The sequence below is a fragment of the Bubalus kerabau genome, chromosome 1 (assembly GCF_029407905.1).
Source record: "Bubalus kerabau isolate K-KA32 ecotype Philippines breed swamp buffalo chromosome 1, PCC_UOA_SB_1v2, whole genome shotgun sequence".
Taxonomy (NCBI): domain Eukaryota; kingdom Metazoa; phylum Chordata; class Mammalia; order Artiodactyla; family Bovidae; genus Bubalus; species Bubalus kerabau.
The window spans coordinates 12,049,799-12,072,234 of NC_073624.1; the positions used below are offsets into that span (position 1 = coordinate 12,049,799).

General features: G+C 41.6%; 1 protein-coding gene across 29 annotated transcripts in view; it reads right to left on the reverse strand.

Moving 5' to 3' along the window:
• ERC1 (ELKS/RAB6-interacting/CAST family member 1) overlaps positions 1 to 22,436 on the reverse strand; it is a 272,013-nt gene that overhangs the window by 81,765 nt on the left and 167,812 nt on the right. The window contains exon 16 of one of the 29 annotated variants that reach the window (XM_055567953.1): positions 10,439 to 10,709. The exons of 25 other annotated variants lie outside the window; for them this stretch is intronic. In XM_055567953.1, coding sequence (XP_055423928.1) covers positions 10,640 to 10,709 — 70 coding nt within the window. In that variant the 3' untranslated portion in view covers positions 10,439 to 10,639. Of the gene's footprint in view, positions 1 to 10,438; positions 10,710 to 16,754; positions 18,145 to 19,554; positions 19,889 to 20,068; positions 20,292 to 22,436 lie in introns of those variants that run through there. 3 more of the 29 variants (XM_055567963.1, XM_055568000.1, XM_055567942.1) reach the window with 3 other exon arrangements.

A 22,436-nucleotide genomic window follows, 5' to 3' on the forward strand; every position in this document is an offset into this window, starting at 1 on the left:
AGAGAGCAGCAGAGGATGAGATGGTTGGATGGCATCACCAACTCAAAGGACATAAGTTTGAGCAAACTCCAGGAGATAGTGAAGGACAGGAAAGTCTGGTGTGCTGCAGTCCATGGGGCTGCAAAGAGTCAGACATGACTTAGTGACTGACAGTAATATATCTTTAGAAATATGATAATAATTGATATCTACTACAAATGATTACTTCCCAAACAGCTGAGTTTCGGGCTATTTTTTACTTTACTTCTACTTTTGCTATTGCAAAAAATGTTTTAAAATAAAAGGATAATAATAAATACATAATTAAAAACCTGACTTAAGACACAGTATGACAAGAGAAATCAAGTGTTTGGACTCCAGCTCTGCCATATACTTGCTCTGTGGTCTGAGACAATAACTTCTCGAACCTCATTTTTCTTATCTATGAAATGGTAACACAAATGTCTAAACTTCCCAGAGTGGTTAAGATTCTGACAGTTTAAAATACAGCACCTCTATTATAGCTGTTAATCTGGCATGTGGAAGGCACTTAACAAGTGTTAGTTTTCCTAGAAAGCTCAGGCTGTGATAACAGAAGTAGAAAGAAGAAACCCACTTATACTCTTGGTCTTATATTTCTCTCCAATTATACTTTTTAACCTTTAGTCAAGAGCCAAATGGATATGAGTTTTATCTCCGAAGATTAGCGTGGCTGAGGGCTGTTAGTTTTATTACAACATGATGATGAAAATGTACTAGAACGAGTTTTCAATGTAAACAACATAAACCTCCGTGTGGTTCCAGTCTTTACTCCCTCTTGAGAAATCTGTATCTTCTTGACTCAGTGCAAAGAGAATATCACATTTAAAGTGTATTAAAAATATCTTTTCCTCCACAGAGAGTTTGACAGGATCTACTGAGTTCTGAGAGTAAAGGTCATGGTTAGCAAAGAGAAACAACCACCACAAAACTGATCATGTTATCTAAAAAAAAAGTCTGTCCCCAAACTGGACAATCTCCCCACTTTGAGGTTCATAAAACAACTGTAACATGTCAGAGGTTTTATTTATGAGCAAAGATGAAAATATTTGAACCTATGAAATCTGTAATTTAGAAGAGAAGTATCAGACAACAGCTCATTTCAGCACGTAGCCTGGAAGCGCTAGGAGACGGAGGTGCATGGACAAAACCAGAGCTGTGCGGAAGGAAGGAGAGAAGCTGAGACCCGAGTCAGGTGGGTGGGCGCAGACAAGATTCCTGACACCCATCTGCAGAGGGGAGAAATGGTGCTTAAGTGACTGAGAGACAGGTCAGTATCAGAGATGTAACTTCCTTTAAAAAATGACTCAATACCAAGCCAGTTGTACTGAGATGGATGAACCTAGAGTCTGCCACACAGAGTGAAGTAACTCAGAAAGAAAAACAAAGAGGAAGAGATGGTTGGATGGCACCATCGATTCAATGGACATGAGTCTGAGCAAGCTCCAGGAGATGGTGAAGGACAAGAAAGCCTGGTGTGCTGCAGTCCACGGGGTTGTAAAGAGTCGGACACGACTGAGCGACTGAGCAACAACCAACAATACATATATACAGAATCTAGAAAAATGGTACTGATGAACCTATTTGGAGGGCAGGAATAGAGATGCAGATGTAGAGAATGGACTTGTGCACCCAGCGGGGGAAGGCTGGGGTGCACTGAGAGAGTAGCGTTGACACATACATTAAGTGAGAGTCGCTCAGTCGTGTCCGACTCTGCGACCCCATGGACTGCAGCCTGCCAGGCTCCTCTGTTCAATGGAATTCTTGAGGCAAGAATACTGGAGTAGGTGGCCGTTCCTTTCTCCAGGGGATCTTCCCATATATATACTACCACGTGTAAAATAAATAGCTAGTGGGAAAGCTGCTGTATAGCACAGGGAGCTCAGCTCCATGTCCTGTGATGACCTAGAGGGGTGAGAAGGGATGGGGAGTGGGAAGGAGGCTCAAGAGGGAGGGGACATATGTATACCTATGGCTGATTCACACCACTGTAAGGCAGAAACACAACATGGTAAAGCAATTATTCTCCAATTCAAAAAAAATGACTCAGTAACAATACCAACATAGTTGAACTCCAAAGTTACAACACAATCTGCTTTAAGGAAGACTAGACAGATAGTTTCTATGGTAGACACAATTTTCCTGAAGAAACCTTTTACATCACAAGCAGTATGACCACTGGGTGTGATATTTTCATGTCAAAATAATGAGAAGCAGGTATTTACCAAACTGTAAAATACCAAGATTCATACCAAAACTGGTGTCACCTGAAGGTGCCGTGAAATACTTTAAAATCAGTGATACAGCTTAAAGGGGGGAAATGTAGTGCAACAAATGGTTCTCTCCTTGGGGTAACGGACCAGGCTGTGATGGGCGAGAACCATCCTCTGCTTTGGATGCTGGTCTGCACCCGGCCCTGTGGGTCTCCAGGCACTGACATGAGAAAACCTGCAACAGAGGTAATATCTGTTCGAGCCAGGAGCTCCCACGCTTGTCTGTACAAACAGGGATGTTTCTGAATAAACACTTCAAAGCTGCTGAGGCCCAGGACTGGCTAGTTCAGGGGCTGTCAGGAGTTGTGGACAGCATGAGTGACAGGCAAAAAAGATAGATTACCTAGAAATTTATTTCATTACAGTTCGAGTGGGCTTGATTCTTAAATGTAGACAGTATTCCTGTCTGCATTCATCCAATGGATTCCTTACTGGTCTTCCTCTCTGGTCTCTCCCCCTTCCAACCCATCCCAGATAGAACCAGCACTGCCTTCCTGAAATGGGGATCCGATCACGTCACATCCCTGTTACCTATGGCTACAGAATCAAATTTTCAACGTGTGGCACAGCTCACATGACCCTTTTAGCACTGTCTTTCAGAATTTGCCTCTAAAACCTCAGATATGCAGATGACACCACCCTTATGGCAGAAAGCGACGAGGAAGTGAGGAGACTCTTGATGACAGTGAAAGAGCAGAGTGAAAAGCTGGCTTAAAACCCAACATTAAAAAAACTAAGATCATGGCATCTGGTCCCATCACTTTATGGCAAACAGATGAGGAAACAACAGAAACAGTGACAGACTTCATTTTCTTGGGCTCCAAAATCACTGCAGATGGTGACTGCAGCCATGAAATTAAAAGACACTTGCTCCTTGGAAGAAAAGCTAGGCCAAACCTAGACAGCATATTAAAAACCAGAGATACTACTTTACCAACAAAGGCCCATCTAGTCAAAGCTATGGTTTTTCCTGTAGTCATGTATGGATGTGAGAGTTGGACTATAAAGAAAGTTGAGTACCAAAGAATGGATGCTTTTGAACTGTGGTGTTGGAGAAGAGTCTTAAGAGTCCCTTGGACTGCAAGGAGATCAAACCAGTCCATCCTGAAGGAAATCAGTCCTGAATATTATTGAAAGGACTGATGCTGAAGTTGAAACCCCAATTCTTTGGCCACTTGATGCGAAGAACTGACTCATCGGAAAAGACTCTGATGCTGGGAAAGACCAAGGGCAGGAAGAGAAGGGGATGACAGAGGATGAGATGGTTGGATGGCATCATTGACTTAATGGACTTGAGTTTGAGCAAGTTGGTGGAAGTTGGTGATGGACTTCCTGGCGTGCTGCAGTCCATGGGGTCTCAAAGAGTCAGACACGACTGAGGGACTGAACTGAACTGAGTCTCTGCTCCAGCAATACTAAATTTTTCACAGTTCCTCAAATACACCTTAGCATTCATACCCCTGTGACTTTTCATATTCTATCTTGTCTATTAAGACTGCTTTCAATGCTCTCTTCTCTTATTCAGCTTGAGAGATAGCTAATGGGTCCCTGACACCTGCCTCAACAATCCCAGGTAGACTGGGTCCTGCCCTTGCTTCAAGTTCCCACTGAGGGACTTCCCTTGTGGTCAGTGGTGAAGACTGTGTGCTCCCACTGCATGGGGAACAGGTTCAATCCGTGGTCAGGGAACTAAGATACCACATGCCGGGATGTGGCCAAAAAAAATAAACAGCTTATCACCTGTTTCTAGAGAAGTCCCATAATTCTTAAGGGACCTACCTAGGTTCAAAACAAACACAAAAAACTGCCACTGAACCCAGCTCTTATGTCATTTGTATCTATTAACACAATATATTGTGATTTCCTGCTTTTCATGCCTTTCATATGTGAATTACCAAACAGACCAGTAACAGGCACAAACTGTTTACCATTCTGTGAAATATAAGAAGAAACTCTTATAAATATTTTTCCAAAGTTCAACATTTTGAATATCCATTCAGTGGTTCAGAAACAAACCTGTCCACAGAATTGCCTTAAGAATGCCAGGCTGATCTTGGAGCCTCAAATTGCTCCTGACACACGCTACAACATGAATGACACCTGAGTTCATCACACTATGTGATAAAAGCAGATCAAAAAACTTTATGTTATGCAAGTTTTTAACTGCATAAACTATTTATTAACCAACGACCTCCACACACTTATTTCTTCCTGGACACACCCGTGGTGCGGCCACGGCAGCTTGGCGTGCTGGTGTGGACTTGTCTGGGGGCCTGAGCCTTCTCCGGTCACTCTGGGTCTTCCCAAGACTTTTGTCCAGAGCCTCGGCCAGGACCTGGCTGTGTTTTCCGCCCGTCAAGTCCTCTGTCTGTCTAAGAATCAGTCTGGGGGCCTGTGCTGGCGGGGATCCTGCGTGATGGTGACCACCCGCTGACTAGTCCCAGGTGAGCTGTCTTGCTCCCCGGGTGAGGTCCAGTCCGCTTTCCTCAGCAGCACATGGTGGATCTTTGCCCACACCCTTAACTGTAGTCATGGCTAAAGCAATTTTCCGTTGGGCTCTGCGTGCATCTCCCTACTTTAGCTCTTATAATTTGTTTCCACTGGGAACTGTTAAGCTAGTCTCCAGAATTTCTTTAAGGAGAAACCAAATATATTAGAAGGCTTCCCAGGTGGCTCAGTGGTAAAGAATCCGCCTGCAATGCAGAAGATGCAGGTTGGATTCCTGGGTTGGGAAGATCTCTGGAGAAGGAAATGGCAACACACTCCAGTCTTCTTGGTGGAAAATCCCATGGACAGAGGAGCCTGGAAGGCTACAGTCCAGGAGGTCACAAAGTTTGGGGCATGACTTAGTGACTAAACAACAAGCATACTAGAAAACTTGAGGTCAAAAGTCTTGGGAGTTTTTTGCTTACATCACCTTCGATCATCCCTTTCCTTCAAACGCCATGTATTCTCATCACAGAATCTTCTTTCTACTTCCTCATCCTCCGCCTATACTTATCTATCTATTGAAACTCACTCAGTCACGTCCAGCTCTTTGCGACCCCATGGATTGTAACCCGCCAGGCTCCTCTGACAGTGGGATTCTCCAGGCAAGAATATGGAGTGGGTAGCTATTCCCTTCTCCAGGGGATCTTCCCGACCCAGGGATCGAACCCTCTGCCTACAAAATAATGCTAGTTCATGATTTCATGCCTGAATTACTTTAAGGTGTCCTCTTTTAGCATCTTAATTACTCACACATTTTCTCCCCTTCCTCAATGAGGCAGGATTTAGGCAAAAGGAAACCAAGGTGTTAGATCTGTTCCTTGTCACTTATCAGGAAAAACGGTAAAATTACTCCTGTGCTGTGGCCTCCGTGGCCTCCACCCTGAAAGGAGAGGCTTGAAGGCAGCTCTCGCTGGGGCTGCTGGAGGGTTCCTGAAATTCACTCAATACGCACTTGCACAATGGGAAACCATGCGATGATTGTGACTACTGCACTTATCACACCCTTCTGCACACCAAAATGGATTTCATCTCCAGAGAGCGTCATTAAGCATTTGTGATGTGCGGCTGATTTGTTTCAGGCTTATGTCAAATTATTTTTGTGATACTAAATGAGTCTATATTGAAGAATTGAGGGAATAATACAACTTATTTTGAAGATTAAAAAAAAACAACCTTAATTTTTAAACAGACATTTATTTGTTTATGAAACGAACTCTTAAGGAGTTCTAAGAATGAAAAACACAAGAAACCCTCCCTTCTTCCTTAAGTTCAGAGACTGATCTTCACATTTATACTGCCAGGATGCAAAGCAGTTCCTAACACTGACTCAAGATGCTGGTAACAGAAAACACGTGCACAGATCACTTCAATCCGTGGTGGAAAATAGAAACAAGAGAGGTTCCCGTTGCACTCAGAGAAAGTGGTGCATAGGTCCTGCTGTGGCATCGACCGGACAGAGAAGGGGGTGGGAGGAGAGAAAGAAACAGAGAGGGGCGTGAGGGAGCAAAGGATGGAGGAGAGGCTGAAGCTGTGCTCAGGGCCAGGACACACAGACAAAAGGGAGGGGGCAGACAAGAGCCTCGAGCAACATCCTAAGGAGCCAAGTTTACCCTGAAAGCAAAGCCTTCGGAAAAGTCCAACAGATATAATGTGACGCTTGTGTGTTTTAGTAAGTATTCATCTAGAAGTAACAGTGAAAAAGGACTAGAACAGAGCAACATGAGCTAGAAGGTCAATTAAGATTCTGCTGCAAATACGAAAGTGATAAAATATCAGAAACACGATTACGGGGAAAAAACGATGTGGAAATGTAATTCAGAGGATCCGAGTCTCTAGGATTATGACTGAAAAAGCTGTGCGGGGGGCACAGCAGAAAGAAAGTTAGGGATTATTTACTAGTGTCTATCCATTTACTAGCGTCTACTAGCGTCTATCTCAATGAGTGAGGATTACATTTATTGATGCTGAAAATACGGAGTAAGAGCATTTTTGTAAAATAAATGGTGGGCGTAATTTTAGACATATTGGGACTGTTTGTGTAGCGTTTACGAGGTCACTTCCAGTTGGCAGCTAACCTGAGGTCCAAAGCTTGGGAGTGAGACATGGGCTCGAGTGTCTGTTTGTACTTGGATGTCATTAGCAGTTACAGATGGTAGCAGAAGCCATTAAATAGCTAAGTTGCTTGGTGGGGGTGGATGAAGGTGGACGAAGTACACAAAGAGGACAGAGCTGACAATGGACTCTTTGGGAGAAGCAACCACAATGGGGAGCAAAATGAGTCCTTTGAATAAAGGTCAAAGAGACGGCAGGGAAACCAGTAATTAAAAGAGCCAAAGATCAATTTTCCAGCAATGGAAAGAATTTTCAACAGAAGAACTTATTTAGAGGCTGGCTATCATTAAATGTGTTATACTCACTAGGGTAAAAGGCCTCTAAATGTTACTCTAAGTAAAATGCCTCTGTAAATACACATTTATCTTGCTAAAAGAAACTTATAAGAAGTTCATTGTTAGAACATAAAGATATGAGAAATGACTCTAAAGGGATGGGTCCCCAAAGATGTAAGAAAAGAGTGATTTTCACAGGAATGTCTTATACTTTACTTCTCCAGAGAAAATGGCCCCTAAAACATAAAGGGGTTGTAACTCTGGATTAATGGAGTGATTAGTAAACCGAGCACACAAGGTTTAAAACTACAGCCAGGCTGTTAGATGTGAAATGATTTTAAATGGTGTTGATTTTCAATAACAGATATAAAAAGTAAAAAAACTACTCCCCATCGCAGCATTCAGAGACAACTATACATGAGTTAGTATGCTAGGTGCTATACATTCATCACCAACTAAAACATTTTGGTTCTAGTAAAATGTAGGTCAACTTGTAATATCATATCCACAGACTTCTGATATCAGTATTATTTTTAAACAGCATGGTAAAAGTTTACGTCAAGTTGAGCCTGGAGTAATGTGAGTGATTATGCCACACTCTTCATTTGGGAGAAAGGCAAGTAGAAACAGGAAGTTCTACTCTCTGTTGGCAATGTCAAGCCTTTCCAAGAGGGAGAAATAATGAAGTTTAAATAACTGAAGAAATTACCCTATGAACTATTCATAAACAGGAAACAACAACAAATACTTAGTTTTTAATCTAAAACATTTGTCCTTCTGAGCAGTTCCTAGTAAAACTAAAGGGAGAGCTTTTTCTTTATGTCTCAAGAATCAAGTTTAAAAATAAAATTAAAAAAAAAAATTTTAACTGGCAAAAAACAAAAACAACAAAAAAATATACCTGTGGCGGGTTCATTTTGATATTTGGCAAAACTAATACAATTATGTAAAGTTTAAAAATAAAATAAAAAAATTTTAACTGGCAAAAAAAAAAAAAAAAAAAGAATCAGCTTTCAAACATCAAGAATTAGGGCACAGAATCTGTCCCAAGCTCTTCCTGTGCGTAATCCTTTTGGTTTTGATAAAGAAGGTTTAACCAAGTTTAGTCTGGAAATGGTGCTATCATGCAGGACCAAAACTGAGTCTGCATCCTTCTGAGAAACAGATGAACTTCTTTTCTGCATCAGAGGCCTGATCCTGAAGAATACCTTCAGCTTCAGGATTATCCAAGACTGACTAGAGTCCAGCACCTGACAATCAGGGAATTTAGATGGAATGATAGGACATAATTCAGTCTAGTTCGTCAGGTCAAGGACCGTTTGGCCAGACTCTGGATTACCCCTTTTCAATGAATGGGCTTTGAGAAAAATGCCTTGCTTCTAACTTTGTTCCACTTTGCAACAGGCTGCAAATCAGTACAGTGAGGACTTTTCTACCTTACTGTCACAAAGTAAGGATTCAGATATAAATCAACCTGTAAAAGATTCAGAAAAGAAATCAATGTGTATTTCTCGGACTAATGACGCCACACTGACGTTGGCTCATTTTCTCCGAAAGAATGAGAAGTTTTCGGATCATGATTTTCAAAGTAGAAGACTGGTGGTTTCATATCACAGGTGGGTCCCTGAAACCAAATGGGCTAATCTGACTCCGTATGAGTCTGCATGTTGTTAAATCAAAGCAACGTCAAATTGAAGTAATTGTATACAGTGGTAACAATTAATGACCAAGTAAAGAAACATAACACAAAGAAGCAGGCAGGTGTGGGGAAGTGGAGAGGATGAGCAGGTAAGGCAATCTGTTCCTTTGTTAGGAAAGAAATGAAAGACACACTACACTCAGGAGCGATAAGTGCTGCTCTGGAATCCTGTGCTGTGCTTAGTCGCTCAGTTGTGTCCAACTCTGTGCGACCCCACAGGCTGTAACCTGCCAGGCTCCTCTGTCCATGGGATTCTCCAGGCAAGAATACTGGAGCAGGCTGCCATGCCCTCCTCCAAATCTTCCCTATCCAGGAATCAAACCCAGGTCTCCCGCATTGCAGGCAGATACTGTAACCCTTATTCTTTAATGTCTACACAATTTTTACTTATTTTTGCTTTTTTCCCTCAAGAAAGAGGAATGGGTGATTGGTGTGGTCAGTTATAAGAACCGCAGTCCTTAAAAATCTAACCTAGGGACTTCTCTGGCCGGAGACACCGGTTTGATAGCTGGTAGAGTAAGACCTGGTAACTAAAAAAATCCCCAAGACAGCAACAAAAAAGCTAATCTGAAAAACAAATGGAATCAAAAAAGGTTAAAATATACACAATATCCCCTTTATGGAACGAACTATCCTCTCCAATTTCTGTCCTTCTAATATTAAATTTACCAAATTTTATGAAATGGGCTCTCATTTACATGCTGAACAATAAAATCAGTCGTCTTGGATTCTGTGGGTTGTTCTACTACAGCAGAGAAAACACTAGTAAATAGAATAAGAAACAAAGCCAAACTCGACGCTTACTGGACAAGATTGGCAAATCTGACTAAACCTCTGGATCCACAACCACTTAGCATTTTTCAACCTCTAATCTACTTAGAAACAGCACACTATGGGTTCCTTGAAATTACTAAGAGAAGCTAAACAAGAAAGGTCCTGACTGTATTAGTATAATAGACTATTCTTTAATGTCTTTTAGTATAGAGATGCACATTAACACATAAACTGCTTCTGTTTGTAAAATTTTGTCTTAAAATGTGATTTTCTGGGTTTCCCTTATCAAGTCTCCTTGCTGGACCACTACGAAAATCAAAGACAAAGGCAAACTTTGATGGATACAATAAAATATTTTTTAAAAAACTTCCCAAAGTTCATGCTCTAAAACCAGAGAAGAGAAGCTTTAGAGCTTCTCTATAAACACCAAAGACAAAAAACTGTTTCATTAAATAGTGAGTGGGAAATGGTCTATCAAATATTTCTTGAAATTAGTGCTTGAAATCAATTTCAAGCCACTGATCAATCTTTTGATTATTATGATCACAATCATGACTGATACTGATGATGATTTAATTCTCACAACAACCCAAAGAGGTGCTATAATTATTTTCATCTCAGAGATGGGAAAGACAAAGATAAATTAACTTACTCGAACTCTCATAGTTAAAAAATGGCTGAGATTTTAACTTTCGTTTTGACCTATATCACTAAACTTCAACACTACCAGCAAGAACAGGATTACTGAAAACAATTTAATCTGACAAACCTGCAAATTTAAGAATCAATTTATTAAAAAAATTAATGGAGGAGTAGTAGCGTTATTCGCTTAGTTGCGTCCAACTATTTGTGACCCCATGGACTACAGCCCTGCCAAGCTCCTCTGTCCATGGGACTTCCCAGGTAAGAACACTGGAGTGGGTTGCCATTTCCTCCTCCAGGGGATCCTCCCAACCCAGGGATGGAACCCGTGTCTTCTGCATTGGCAGGCTGCTTCTTTACTGCTGAGCCATCAGTGAAGTCCCACGGATGGGTGGAGAGGGAGTAAATATTTCACTGTTGTGAAACCTGAAAAAAAATGCTCAGTGGAAACTGAATTTAGAATAATGAGAGGTTCGCTAGCATTTGAAACTGAAAACAACACTGGAAAGTTTACTTTTAAGTTCTGGTGCTGTTTTCAATTGAGTTTGGGATGGTTTGAAAACATTTCCAGAAATCAGATAAATAGGAGTACCTAATAATTTTGGAATGTCTCATTTGGCATATTGTATACAGTATCAGATAGTTTTTAAATATATGCATCTCCCTCATCCTCACCCTGGGTAAAAAAGGTGGCCACAGTTATTTAATAGTTTGCTGCAAGTAATTCATTCTCATTTCCACCCCCCTACCTCCTCTCTCTTTCTCTCTCTCTCTCTCTCTCTCTCTCACACACACACACCCTCCTTCCAGTGTCTCCACTGCCTGGATTATAGTCACTGGGACTTAAGACCTCTGACTTGGCACATTAAGAGTAACACAATGTATATTCTTCTTTGGTTTCCATGAGTGCCAGGTACCCAGGAAAAGTTCACTTGTTAACCTCCTTGAGATGCATCCTATGAAGAAGTAAAAATACTGGCAGGCTCCAGAGTGAGGCCAGCACACTATCCGGGTTCCCCGCCTACTTGGCCAGGAGGGCAGACTCTCGGATTCATTATCACCTTATCAGTACATCTGTCTGCTGCCAAGGGTGAGAGAAGACTAAGCCTCTTACGGCATCCTGGACTTTCTAACTTCTCTAAAGCAAAAGCAAATCCGGAACAGATGGATACGTTTTAAACCTACTACACCCATTTATCCACGTTATTGGATCAATTAACTCAGCTCAGAGTTGGAAATGACTAACAGTGGCTCTGTCACCATATGGGCACCATTTGAACACACTGTGGTCAGGACTAAGGACAGGAAAGCTGACCGGTGAGCTGGGGGGAGAGAGATGCGTGACTAACAGTGTGGGCTCAAGCCTGACGGAGACTCAGAGCTTAGAAGGTGACAGATCAGAAGAGAAAGAACAACAGTGGGAGGGAGAAACAGCTGACAATTCGTGTTGCACATTTAAGAGCAGAAATGTGGGGTTCTGCTTTTTTTTTTTTTTTTTAAAAAAGAAGACAAAAACAAAAAGCAATCATTCCTTCTAAGCAAAAATTTTCCCAGAGTCTTTTCTATTTTAGAATGTGGGTTAAGTCTTTAATTTTTCTCTGGGTAAAACATGGCCACACAATTTCTCTACAACTAACTACTATTCTTTCTGCCCATACTCAGACTTTAAAATTGGAATTATTCAGGTTTTAGACACTATACACTCAAGCCCTATTGTCAAAAGTATACAGAATATTCACATTCCTCACAAAACACATACTATATACCAACTTGGACCTTCTTTTTTAAGACAAAAGATTACTTTAGAAATGTAATTTTTTCCCAGTCTGATATTAAGAAGCCTAGATACAAAGAGAGAGATGGAAGAAACAGAAGGTCTCTCAATTCCCAGACTAGAATTCTACCAGTCCACTGTGAAGGCACACAAACTCTTATTAGTGTTTAATCAGCAAGAGTAAAGAAAATCATGTGTGAAAAAGGAAGTCTGCAAGAGGTTAACTGAATTAATGCAATAAAATCTAAAAGGGACAAGTTAGGCTGGCAAACTGGAAAACCATGTTAGAGATCAAAAGTTTAGAAAATACAAACATGCCCCAAACGGGAAAACGACTACTGAAGCAAGTCACAGCAGTTTTCAATAAGGATAAAAGTGCAGAACTGGAAAACTGTGTCAGCTGGGAAGACGTGAACCTAAAAGAAACTGCTGAGAACTGTGGAATTACCATTCCTGGAGATTTTCATAGGTTGGAATTCAGCACCCATCTCTCTGGAATGGGGTTAGTGTAATGAATGCTTAATGCACAGCAGTTTCTATAAGCACCAGTTCTCAGTAAGATAGCAAAGAAAAAAAGATGAATCAATAGCTTTTGTTTCTCACTGAAAATTGTACACACAAGAATAAATGAACACAGATGTTTCCTGGGATAGTGGGAAGAATCCAGTGGCAACCAAAGTGGGAGCCTGTGCCAGTCCTGTCACTAAGCTGGCTCTGACTGCGTGTGAATCACTCCCCCATTCCGAGCACCAGTGGCCCTGCCTGCAAACGAAGAGAAGAGACGGGAAGACAGGAGAGCACCCTGTCCCGGAACCGACAGCACCCAGGAGGCGGGCAACCATGTGGCTCCTCCTCACAAGTGAGGAAGCTGGCTCCCGGGGCCACTCGCCCACAGTCACACCTACAGAGTGGGCAGCAGAGCCAGGCTGTGTGTCCAGCTCTGTTTGGCTCTGAAGTCCATAATGTAAAAAATACCAGAGATGGGAGATGGGCAAGCTCCGGTCACATGAAGGGAGCACCAGCGTCTCCGGGTGGAGACGGTTCGCCCCCACAGGTACTCACTACCTACCAGCTACAGAACGGTTAACATGTGCTAGGTGCTGGGATGCGCAGAGATAAACAAGCAGCAATCCACAGTCAAGCAGGGAAAACAGATTACAAGCAAATAACTAATATACCGAATCACGGCTCAACAACAACAAAGGTCATTATCAGAGACAAGACGTAAAGAGAGCAAGGTACCACAGAATCAGAGGGAAGAAACAGCTTCAAGGACAAAAGGTGGGGCTGATTAGTAGGGGACCAAATATTACACAGCATCCACAGAGAAGGGGGATGGAAAAGGTAATAGTTTGGTTCTTAACTGTTGTTAAGTAAACAAATTCTGAACTTTCATAGTGAAGAAGGTGGCATCTCTACTTAGGTATTTTCCCCAGGTGTAATTAGAGATGCCACCTTTTTCACTATGAAATTTCAGAATTTGTTTACTTAACAAAACCCAGGTGTAAGGACTTTGCTGGTGGCTCGGCTGGTAAAGAATCCACCTGCAATGCAGGAGACCCAGTTTGATCTCTGGGTTGGGAAGATCCCCTGGAGAGGGGAATGGCAACCCACCCCAGTATTCTTGCCTGGAGAATTCCATGGACAGAGGAGCCTGGCAGGCTATAGTCTACGGGGTCGCAAAGAGTCGGACATGACTGAGTGACTGACACTTTCACTTTCCCCCCCCAGGTGTAGATCAGAAAAATCCTGTAATTCTAAACATCATATATCACTAGACTAACTCAATGTCAAGTACTTTAACAATGGGACTTTAAGGCTCTCATTGCATCAAGCAGGCAGATATCAATTTGAGTATATAATCGTGCAAGAGCACAAGGTCATTTGTGCACTCCCCTGTCACAAACTTGGAAGCAGACGACTGACTACTTCTCAATGCATTAAAATCCAGAAAATGATCTGATCATTGGTTCTAAAAGGACTGGTGTGGAAAAAAAAGTTAATTCCTTATTTCTAGGAATATGCTATTAACGTGGGAGTGAATTCCTGCTTCTGCTACTGCTAAGTCACTTCAGTCGTGTTCGACTCTGTGCGACCCCATAGATGGCAGCCCACCAGGCTCCCCCGTCCCTGGGATTCTCCAGGCAAGAACACTGGAGTGGGTTGCCATTTCCTTCTCCAATGCATGAAAGTGAAAAGTGAAAGTGAAGTCGCTCAGTTGCGTCCAACTCTTAGTGACCCCATGGACTGCAGCCTACCAGGCTCCTCTGTCCATGGGATTTGCCAGGCAAGAGTACTGGAGTGGGTTGCCATTGCCTTCTCCAGTGAATTCCTAGTCTTTATTTAGTTTTATTAGCATAAAAGCAGAGAAGTGTCCATGCTGTGTAGTTGGGTACAATGAATTCAATGAGCTTATGGGAGCAGGGAACAGTAAAGGAAGACAAACGTTTGTTATGTGAACACCCAAGTGTTCTTTATAAAGACTTCTAAAGCAACTGCCTGCCTTCCCAGTACAGCACCTGAACCATGGGTAAAAACTACCCTATCGGAAGTGCCCACAGAGCATCTTCACTGGGAGTAGAACAACCTTTAAAGGTTTCAAGTTTCAGAGAATGAAGACAGTTTGCCTTTAAACTAAGCAGAAGCTGCGTTTCCTAACCTAAGTCAACACACAATCGATAACTTAAAAAAACAGCACTGACAATCAGGCTCCATGGTGCACGAGCAGCAGGCAAGTGCTACTTTCACAAGAGGCACTTGTGTCTCCAGGAGAAGATGCAGCAAAGGAAATCTAAGCTTGATATAGTTACATAACGTGTGTAGCAAAGTGAAGGTCAACTGATTTTATAACAGGTGGTAGAGGAACGAGCCTGGGAAAATAGAAATAAATCTAGTTTGTTAACAGCAGAAGTAAAAGGCAGTCAAGCACAGACAATGCTCCTTATTCATGGTAGCGATGGTCTATAAAGCAGGTGTGGCCACTGAATTAGCAAATCCTGGACTGCTACTCCAAGGGAGATACAGGATGAGGTTCCCGTGAGCTTCTGATTACAACATTTACATCAACCAATCCATACCAAACTGTTTTACGTGTGTTTTCGTTAAAGGCACTGTATTTAATGGGCTTCCCTGGTGGCACAGTGGTAAAGAATTCACCTGCAATGCAGGAGATGAGGGTTCAATCCCTGGGTTGGGAAGATACCCTGAAGGAGGAAATGGCAACTCACTCCAGTATTTTTGCCAGGAGAATCCAATAGACAGAGGAACCTGGCAGGCTATAGTCCCTGGGGTTGCAAAGAGTCAAGACATGACTGAGCGACTAAACAACCACCACAACTGTATTTAACGTGTGCTGCTGACTCATGAACACTGAACTCATGAGCACTACTGCTCACACCTAAATGGAGCTTAGCCAGCACATGGGCTTCTTCCATAAGGCGCATCACAGGGATGCCAGACTGCACAGCCCTCCGTGCAAAGGAGGGGAGCAAGGGGCCTCCACAGGCCATGAGGAGGACCTGCGTTGGGCGTGAGCGCTGGGAAGAGCAGGCAGACAGCACCTGGCTCAGCCCTATTGGGATGTGCATGGAGGTGAGTCTCAAAGCCGGGCCACCCTCCCAGGTTCACGAACGGCTGGGTTGGCTGTGTCTGAGTATGTGCAGTTATGAATAAATGTCAGCAGCAGGTGAACTGGCACATACGGAACGCCCGCAGATCACGATGGCTGACTTCACTTGTTTCAAATGCATTAAAAGAAAACAAACCTGTATTTTCCACCCCATTAATCAATCCTGCTTCCTATTAGAGTGACTGTGAGCTAACAGGGGTGGGGGAGGCATCTCTTTTTGCTTCAGGTTTGCTTCTAGTTTAGAAAAGAAACAAAGCCGTTGCATATGAAGAAATGAAGCTAAACCCAGGACAGAATACCTGAGGGGTTCCCATGCCTCAGTCACAACATTATAACTTCTTGAATAAGAACACGTAAAGAAAATTGTGGACGGATTCAGTCAAGACCAGATCTGAACAAAAACCTGGAACTCTCAATTCTTTATCTCCTCGGATTACACTTCCTTCTCCCTCTCTCCATTCTTTCAAAAAACACTCACATGCCATGTAACATGCTAGAAGGTACAAGATTAAAACGAGAGCCTCAATAAATTCAGAACCTACTGGAAGAGACTGCAAGTAAAGAGGTAAATAAAATCTAATGTGGTCTTTCTGTAAGATACCCAAACTGGAAACAACCCATAAATTTCTATCTATGGTTGAAGTGTATAAAGAAAGTAAAGCCACAGATGGGAATACTACACAGCAATGAGAATATATGAACCACAACCACCTGTGGGGGTAGCAGAAAGCAGAAGAGAGATCACAGGGAGCTGCACACACCATACTAAGAAAGTAAATCTTTTGTGGGGACATAAAGGGAGGAGATACAGACACCGAAAGATTTGAAGTTGAAGATTCAGCAGATTTGAATTTTACACCAATCATTATGTCAGGCGATGTGATGCATGTATTACAATAAGACAAGAAGACCACACAGGAGACAATAAAGGAAATTCCAGCAAGAATCAGCATGAAGGTACAAGTTATGATAGAGAGAGGATGAGAGAAGTCAAGTACACACAATCATAACGTGAGTGAGCAGGAGAGTCAGAGGAGACCCGGAATCATTCTGGGAGGAGTGCGTGGCATTTTTTTTTTCTCTGTATTTTTTTCTCTTCTTTAATTAACATTTTTGTTTTTACTAGAAATACAACACATACAGAAAAGTGCATAAAACGTAAACATGTAAACTGACACATCATAAAACAAACACTCATGTAACCACCAAGAAAGGGGCACGTAAGTGCCCAGAAGTCCTGCCTGTTTCCATCCCTTATCCTAGTAACTACCCATCTGCTTGTTTTTCTTTGCTTTTACCCTGTAAGTATGCACCCCTAAATCTGCAATATTTTTTAAATAAAAGACTTAATTGCCAGCTAAGCTTTGCACACACAGAAAATTTTAAAATGAAAACTACAAGTTACCCCCAAAATATTTTTGAATGTTGTATACATTGGACAGTTCTTCTATATTACATAGGTAGAATGGAATACAAACTGCAGACCTGGGGCATAACCGTGCATGTTGTAGTCCACACGCAGAAACCGTAATGTTTCTAGATAAGGCAGCCCGTGTGGAGGCTGACCTCCTAAGGAAAATATGTGAAAACCCTCAAGTGTTGCAACATCTTCAAAGACTTAGAAATCACACCAGAATGCTTGATAAACAAAGTAAAGAACACAGGAGTATCGTTAATTTAGTGCTGTTCTAACTGCTGAAGTAAGTGAAACAGAAATAAAATATCAAAATGTTCTACATGTACTATAGAAAGGAAAGTATTATTAAGTGAGACTTCCTTCAGTAATACAGAATGCAGTGTGTGTGCCTATACATATGACATGTTTAGGTACTTCAGTGAATTTAAGCAAAGGTCATCTAGAGACTTGCAGGAAAAGCAGATAGTGTATTAACTTCAGAATGAGTTACCGCCTTTGAGCATGCTTCTGAATATGAATTTTTACAACATCCCAGAAGGAAGTCTAGAGAGTAATTAGATTAATACTCTATGAAGTCATTTTAAGTCACTTAAAATCACATTAAGAATATAAAAAGAAGGACTTTCATGGCTATACCTTTGTGTCAGTAAATAGTTTATCTTTTATAATTGCTGACCATCTGAAGTGACGAAGAGATTGGACTGAGTAAACTGAAACACTTCCAAATAATGTACTAGATGCAAAATTTGGGGAAGAAAATAAAAGAAAAAACACAAAGAAATAAAGAATCACACTTAAGATCACTTCAGTTCTCTGAAGTTGGAGACCAATACTCAAGGCAGCTGACTCACTGGAAAAGACCCCGATGCTGGGAAAGATTGAGGGCAGGGGGAGAAGAGGGTGGAAGAGGATGAGATGGTTGGATGGCATCACTGACTCAATGAACATGAGTTTGAGCAAGCTCCAGAAGCTGGTGATGGTCAGGGAAGCCTGTCATGCTGCAGTCCATGGGGTCGCAAAGAGTCTGATGTGACTTAGCAACCTAACAACAATAACAATAAAGCAAGCATCAGTCAGGTCAAAAGTCAGAAACACGAAAGAAATATGGGCTGCAAGTTCTCTTCTTTGGAAACTTTGGGAACTTTCCCCTTTTTCTTGGGTTTGACATACTCCAAACACTTAATGACTCCCATAGAGGAAATGCTTTTCCAGAAACTCTTCTTCACAATTACTGAGAGCTGAGAATCGCACAGTACATTTTTGGCAGTGAACCTGGGCGAGACTGTTGCCTGGAGCTGCTAGCCCCAAACACTAAGCTTCCCAGCGAATGCTGCTCATCTCAGTAGAAGGCCCCCTCCCCGGAGCCCTACAGGTTCTCCGGCCCCTGCCAACAGCCCTTTCAATCTTCCCCAGGCTCACTGGCAACCCTGCATAACTTGCCAGTGTCTCCCGGCTCCTTCACCTGCAGGGTTTCATTTTTCTGTTTGACGCCTAATGTGGACTTTCCTGCGGACTACAAAAGAGCCCTCTCCGGCTGTTTCTCACACGCCGACACAATCGCTCCTCTGTAACTCAGGAGAGGATTAATGATTGGGTTTTATTTGATTGTAGTTTTGATTAATCCTGACTTTGTTTAATTTGTGACCTTTGCTGGACTCCCGAGGGCTGGGAATTAGAAGGCGCACACTGCACCGCTGTGTTCAGAGCGGGCTGAGCCTGCCAATTTACTGCATGCCTCATTAGCCACAAAAGCGATGAAATTTTAGTCCAAAAACAGCTTCACGTTTTTTTTTTTTTCAGGGTATGGGTACAAAATTCCTCTATGAGCTTTTCTTTCTGACTTAAATATAGCAAGCCAATAATTAAGTCTATCCTGGTTAAGCTCGGAGGGTTCTAATTGCAATTGGCAGGTATCTCAGTAAATTACCAAACCCAGGCAAGTCATGTCCCAACGCAGCTGTCGTGACTTCCTGGGTTTAGAATTAGTGTTTGTGAAAGGCTGGGAAAAACCTGACTTTTCAAACTGCAAAAAATGACAATATTCTTTAATACAGCGGTCCCCAACATTTTTGGCAGCAGGGACCAGTTCGGTGGAAGACGGTTTTTCCACGGGCCAGGGAGGGGGACGTGTTCAGGATGATTTGAGCACATCGCATTTGCTGCGCACTTGATTACACCAGCTCCACTCGGATCGTCAGGCGTTAGACTCCAGAGGTTGTGGACCCCTGCTTTAATAAGCTTGTCTTTGGAATTAAAACCAAATTTATATGAATACATTTATCCTAGTTTGTGTTTAAGATTTAACACATTGTGGAAAAGTTGCTGTAGCTTTTCATTATTTACTATTTGAGAATCAGTTATTTAGAATGTTTCTATAAATCATTTGTAAGACAATATCCTATATAAAAATTGCACTTTATGGAGCTGCTAGAATCAACAAATTATAAGAAACTGTACAAGATGCCCCTTTCTGTGATAATTCTGCTGATTCAAAAAGGTTCATTAAAGAATGAAAAAATGTATGTGCACGTGTGCTAAGTCACTTCTGTCGTGTCCGACTTGGTGTGACCCTGCGTACAGCAGCCCGCCAGGGTCCTCTGTCCATGGGATTTTCCAGGTGAGAATACTCGAGTGGGTTGCCATGCCCTCCTTCAGGGGATCTTCTTGACCCAGGGATTGAACCTGCGTTCCTGACATCTTCTGCACTGGCAGCCAGGTTCTTTACTGCTAGCGCTTTTGATGCAGGAAAGGTCCAAAGCTCACTGTGTGATCCAATGCCTTAAACCCTGCATTGTACAGAAAGCACCCTCTCAAGTCCCAGTTCTGTTAAAGAAGGGCTGGTACTTAAAGACATTTGAAAGCAATTTCAGTTTCAAACATTTTTATATTAAAAAAAAATTTCCTCCTTAGTTGACGATTACCTCACTTTTACCTAATTCAGCAACGATTTTTAAACAATGATTTTTACTTTTATCTTCTTTCCAAAACATTCAGCTTTAGTTTCACAAAAATATTTTTTTCTTACAAGAATATCATTGGTTTCATAAAAGATAAAAAGCATGATTACAATATCTTAAGTGGAATAAACAAGAATGGAAACTAACTTTAGCAGTCACTCAGCAAGCCAGCGGCAATGCTTGGGTCTGTGTCAGGAGTGGTCTCCCAGCTGTCCTAGCTCTTAGTCCCTGTCTGGAGCAGAGAGAAAATACAGCCTCAATTAACCTGGCAAGCAGGTTAAGGGTTAAGCGGAAGCTGGTCCAAAAGGCTTCTCATATATTTAATATTAACAGTAGTCCTCAGTTACCCTAATAGTGCCCACTAGGGTAAAAAAAAAAAAAATGTTACTATTCCAAACTGTGGGTCTGTGCTTATAGAGATAAAATAATTGCTATCAGTTTTTATGAAGTGATGAGAGGAGAAGCCATGATTCATGTTCTTGTCTTCCTGTAAATTCCATTACACCATCTGTCTCTTATCTATTGCTATCATTCAACATGCCAAATTAAGAATAAATTGAACAGACTATTTTACAGGTAGAACAGCATGTGGAAAGGAAAAAGTCTAAGGATAAACTTGGGACAGGCCACAGCTTCAAGTTTTAAAAACTTAAAGAAAACCCTCTGAGTATGCTACTTACTCTAAAAACCAAAGAAGAAACAGAAGACAGGCATAAGGCCCTCATGGAACCAGACAGTTAGGCAAGTTTCATCTGGAAAAACGCGGAGGCTTCACAAGAGGTAAAACTGACACCACCAAGTGGACAGATTAAAGCAAAAATAGATGAATGAACAAAGAAAGCCGCCACAATTACTTTTGTTTTAAAGTTACATATCTGAATCTAATTAGAGACGGTTGCCATTATCCTTCTAACACGAATGTGAAAATAAAACAAACTAAATGCTCGTGGCTTACATTTTCTCTAAAAGGAGAAAGGTTTGACACTAAATTATATATTTATGTCTTATAAAGTTCCATGTGATTTAATTACTGCATGAAAGAAAACAAAACTAGTTTAAGTTTAAAATACCTGTTATCAGTCCAGCAGGCCAGTCACTGTGCACTTGTGTACATTTTTAAGGACAAGTTCCTTGAAGTAGAGTTGCAAAGTAAAAAAGGTCTGCTTTTAAAGCTTCTGATAAATAAACCTAATTTCACTGCAGAAATGCTTAATAGCTTAGTCAGACTCATAACTTAATGTATATACTTTAAAACATATTCTTACTGTAATGGGGGTGTTATCATATCTGTCCTTTTGTGTGAGATATTTGAGAAAGGCATCTTTTAATTTTCTTTTGTCATACGTGACACAATATTTTCCCGTAGTGTTACTGGCCATCTATATTCATATTTTGTTCATGACTCATTCATATTCTTTGCCCACTTTTCTATTAGCACCGGTGTTCTCATCTCACAGATGAAGAAACAAAGGCCCAAAGAGGTTAAATAACTTTCTGAAGGCTCTTACAGTGAATGACTCATATTCCTGGAGTTAAAATTTTGGTATCCTTCTCATCTTTCTAACAGAGTGTGTGCAGGAAGCAGGCTGAAGCCCTGATGGGTGGTAATCTCTGCATCAGCCTGAGTGAAGGATGCTCACCACCCGCTTAGGTCCATGACCACCACTACAACCAAGGAGACAGACAATACCTGAACAGAATACTTGATATTTTGGGAAAAGTACTAAAACAGTCATGGGAAAAGAGTCTACTTTTTTGTTTAGGATCCTCTTCACACATATTCTGCTCAATTTTGTATAAAGTTTGAATTAGGAATGGGAGGCAAGTAGGGGATGCATCTGAAGGCCTGATGCTGGTCCTGTAATCTCATCTAAACTGAGGAGTGGAACTGCTGGGCACAGTGGAGCGGTAACACAGTTCTCAACAGGAGGGCTGGCTGCCTGTTCAAACCCACGTCCTCACCCTTGTTTACTAATGGGATCTGGATTGTGAATGGGAAAGAACAGTGAAATGCTTAAAACCAAACTCAATTCCTGTGAAAGAATGGAACTACTCAAAAAGAGGATGATTCAAGCCTAAAAATACATGATTTAACAGACAGGGGTACTTTTTTAAGGAGTAATGAAACAATCAGCCGAAGTCAATATATTAAATTATGTATGTAAATAGATTAAAATGTATTTTTAAAAACAACGGCTTTTCTTCTCTGAGAAACAAATACATTCTAAAATCATCTCCAACTGGTTAGGAGGTCAATAAGCAAACATGCCACTTTCTTTCACTTGTTTCTAACATCCTTCCTGCTTAAAACCAGAGGTCAAGCAGAGGGCACCGAAGGGCATTCAGTTCAGTTCAGTCGCTCAGTCGTGTCCAACTC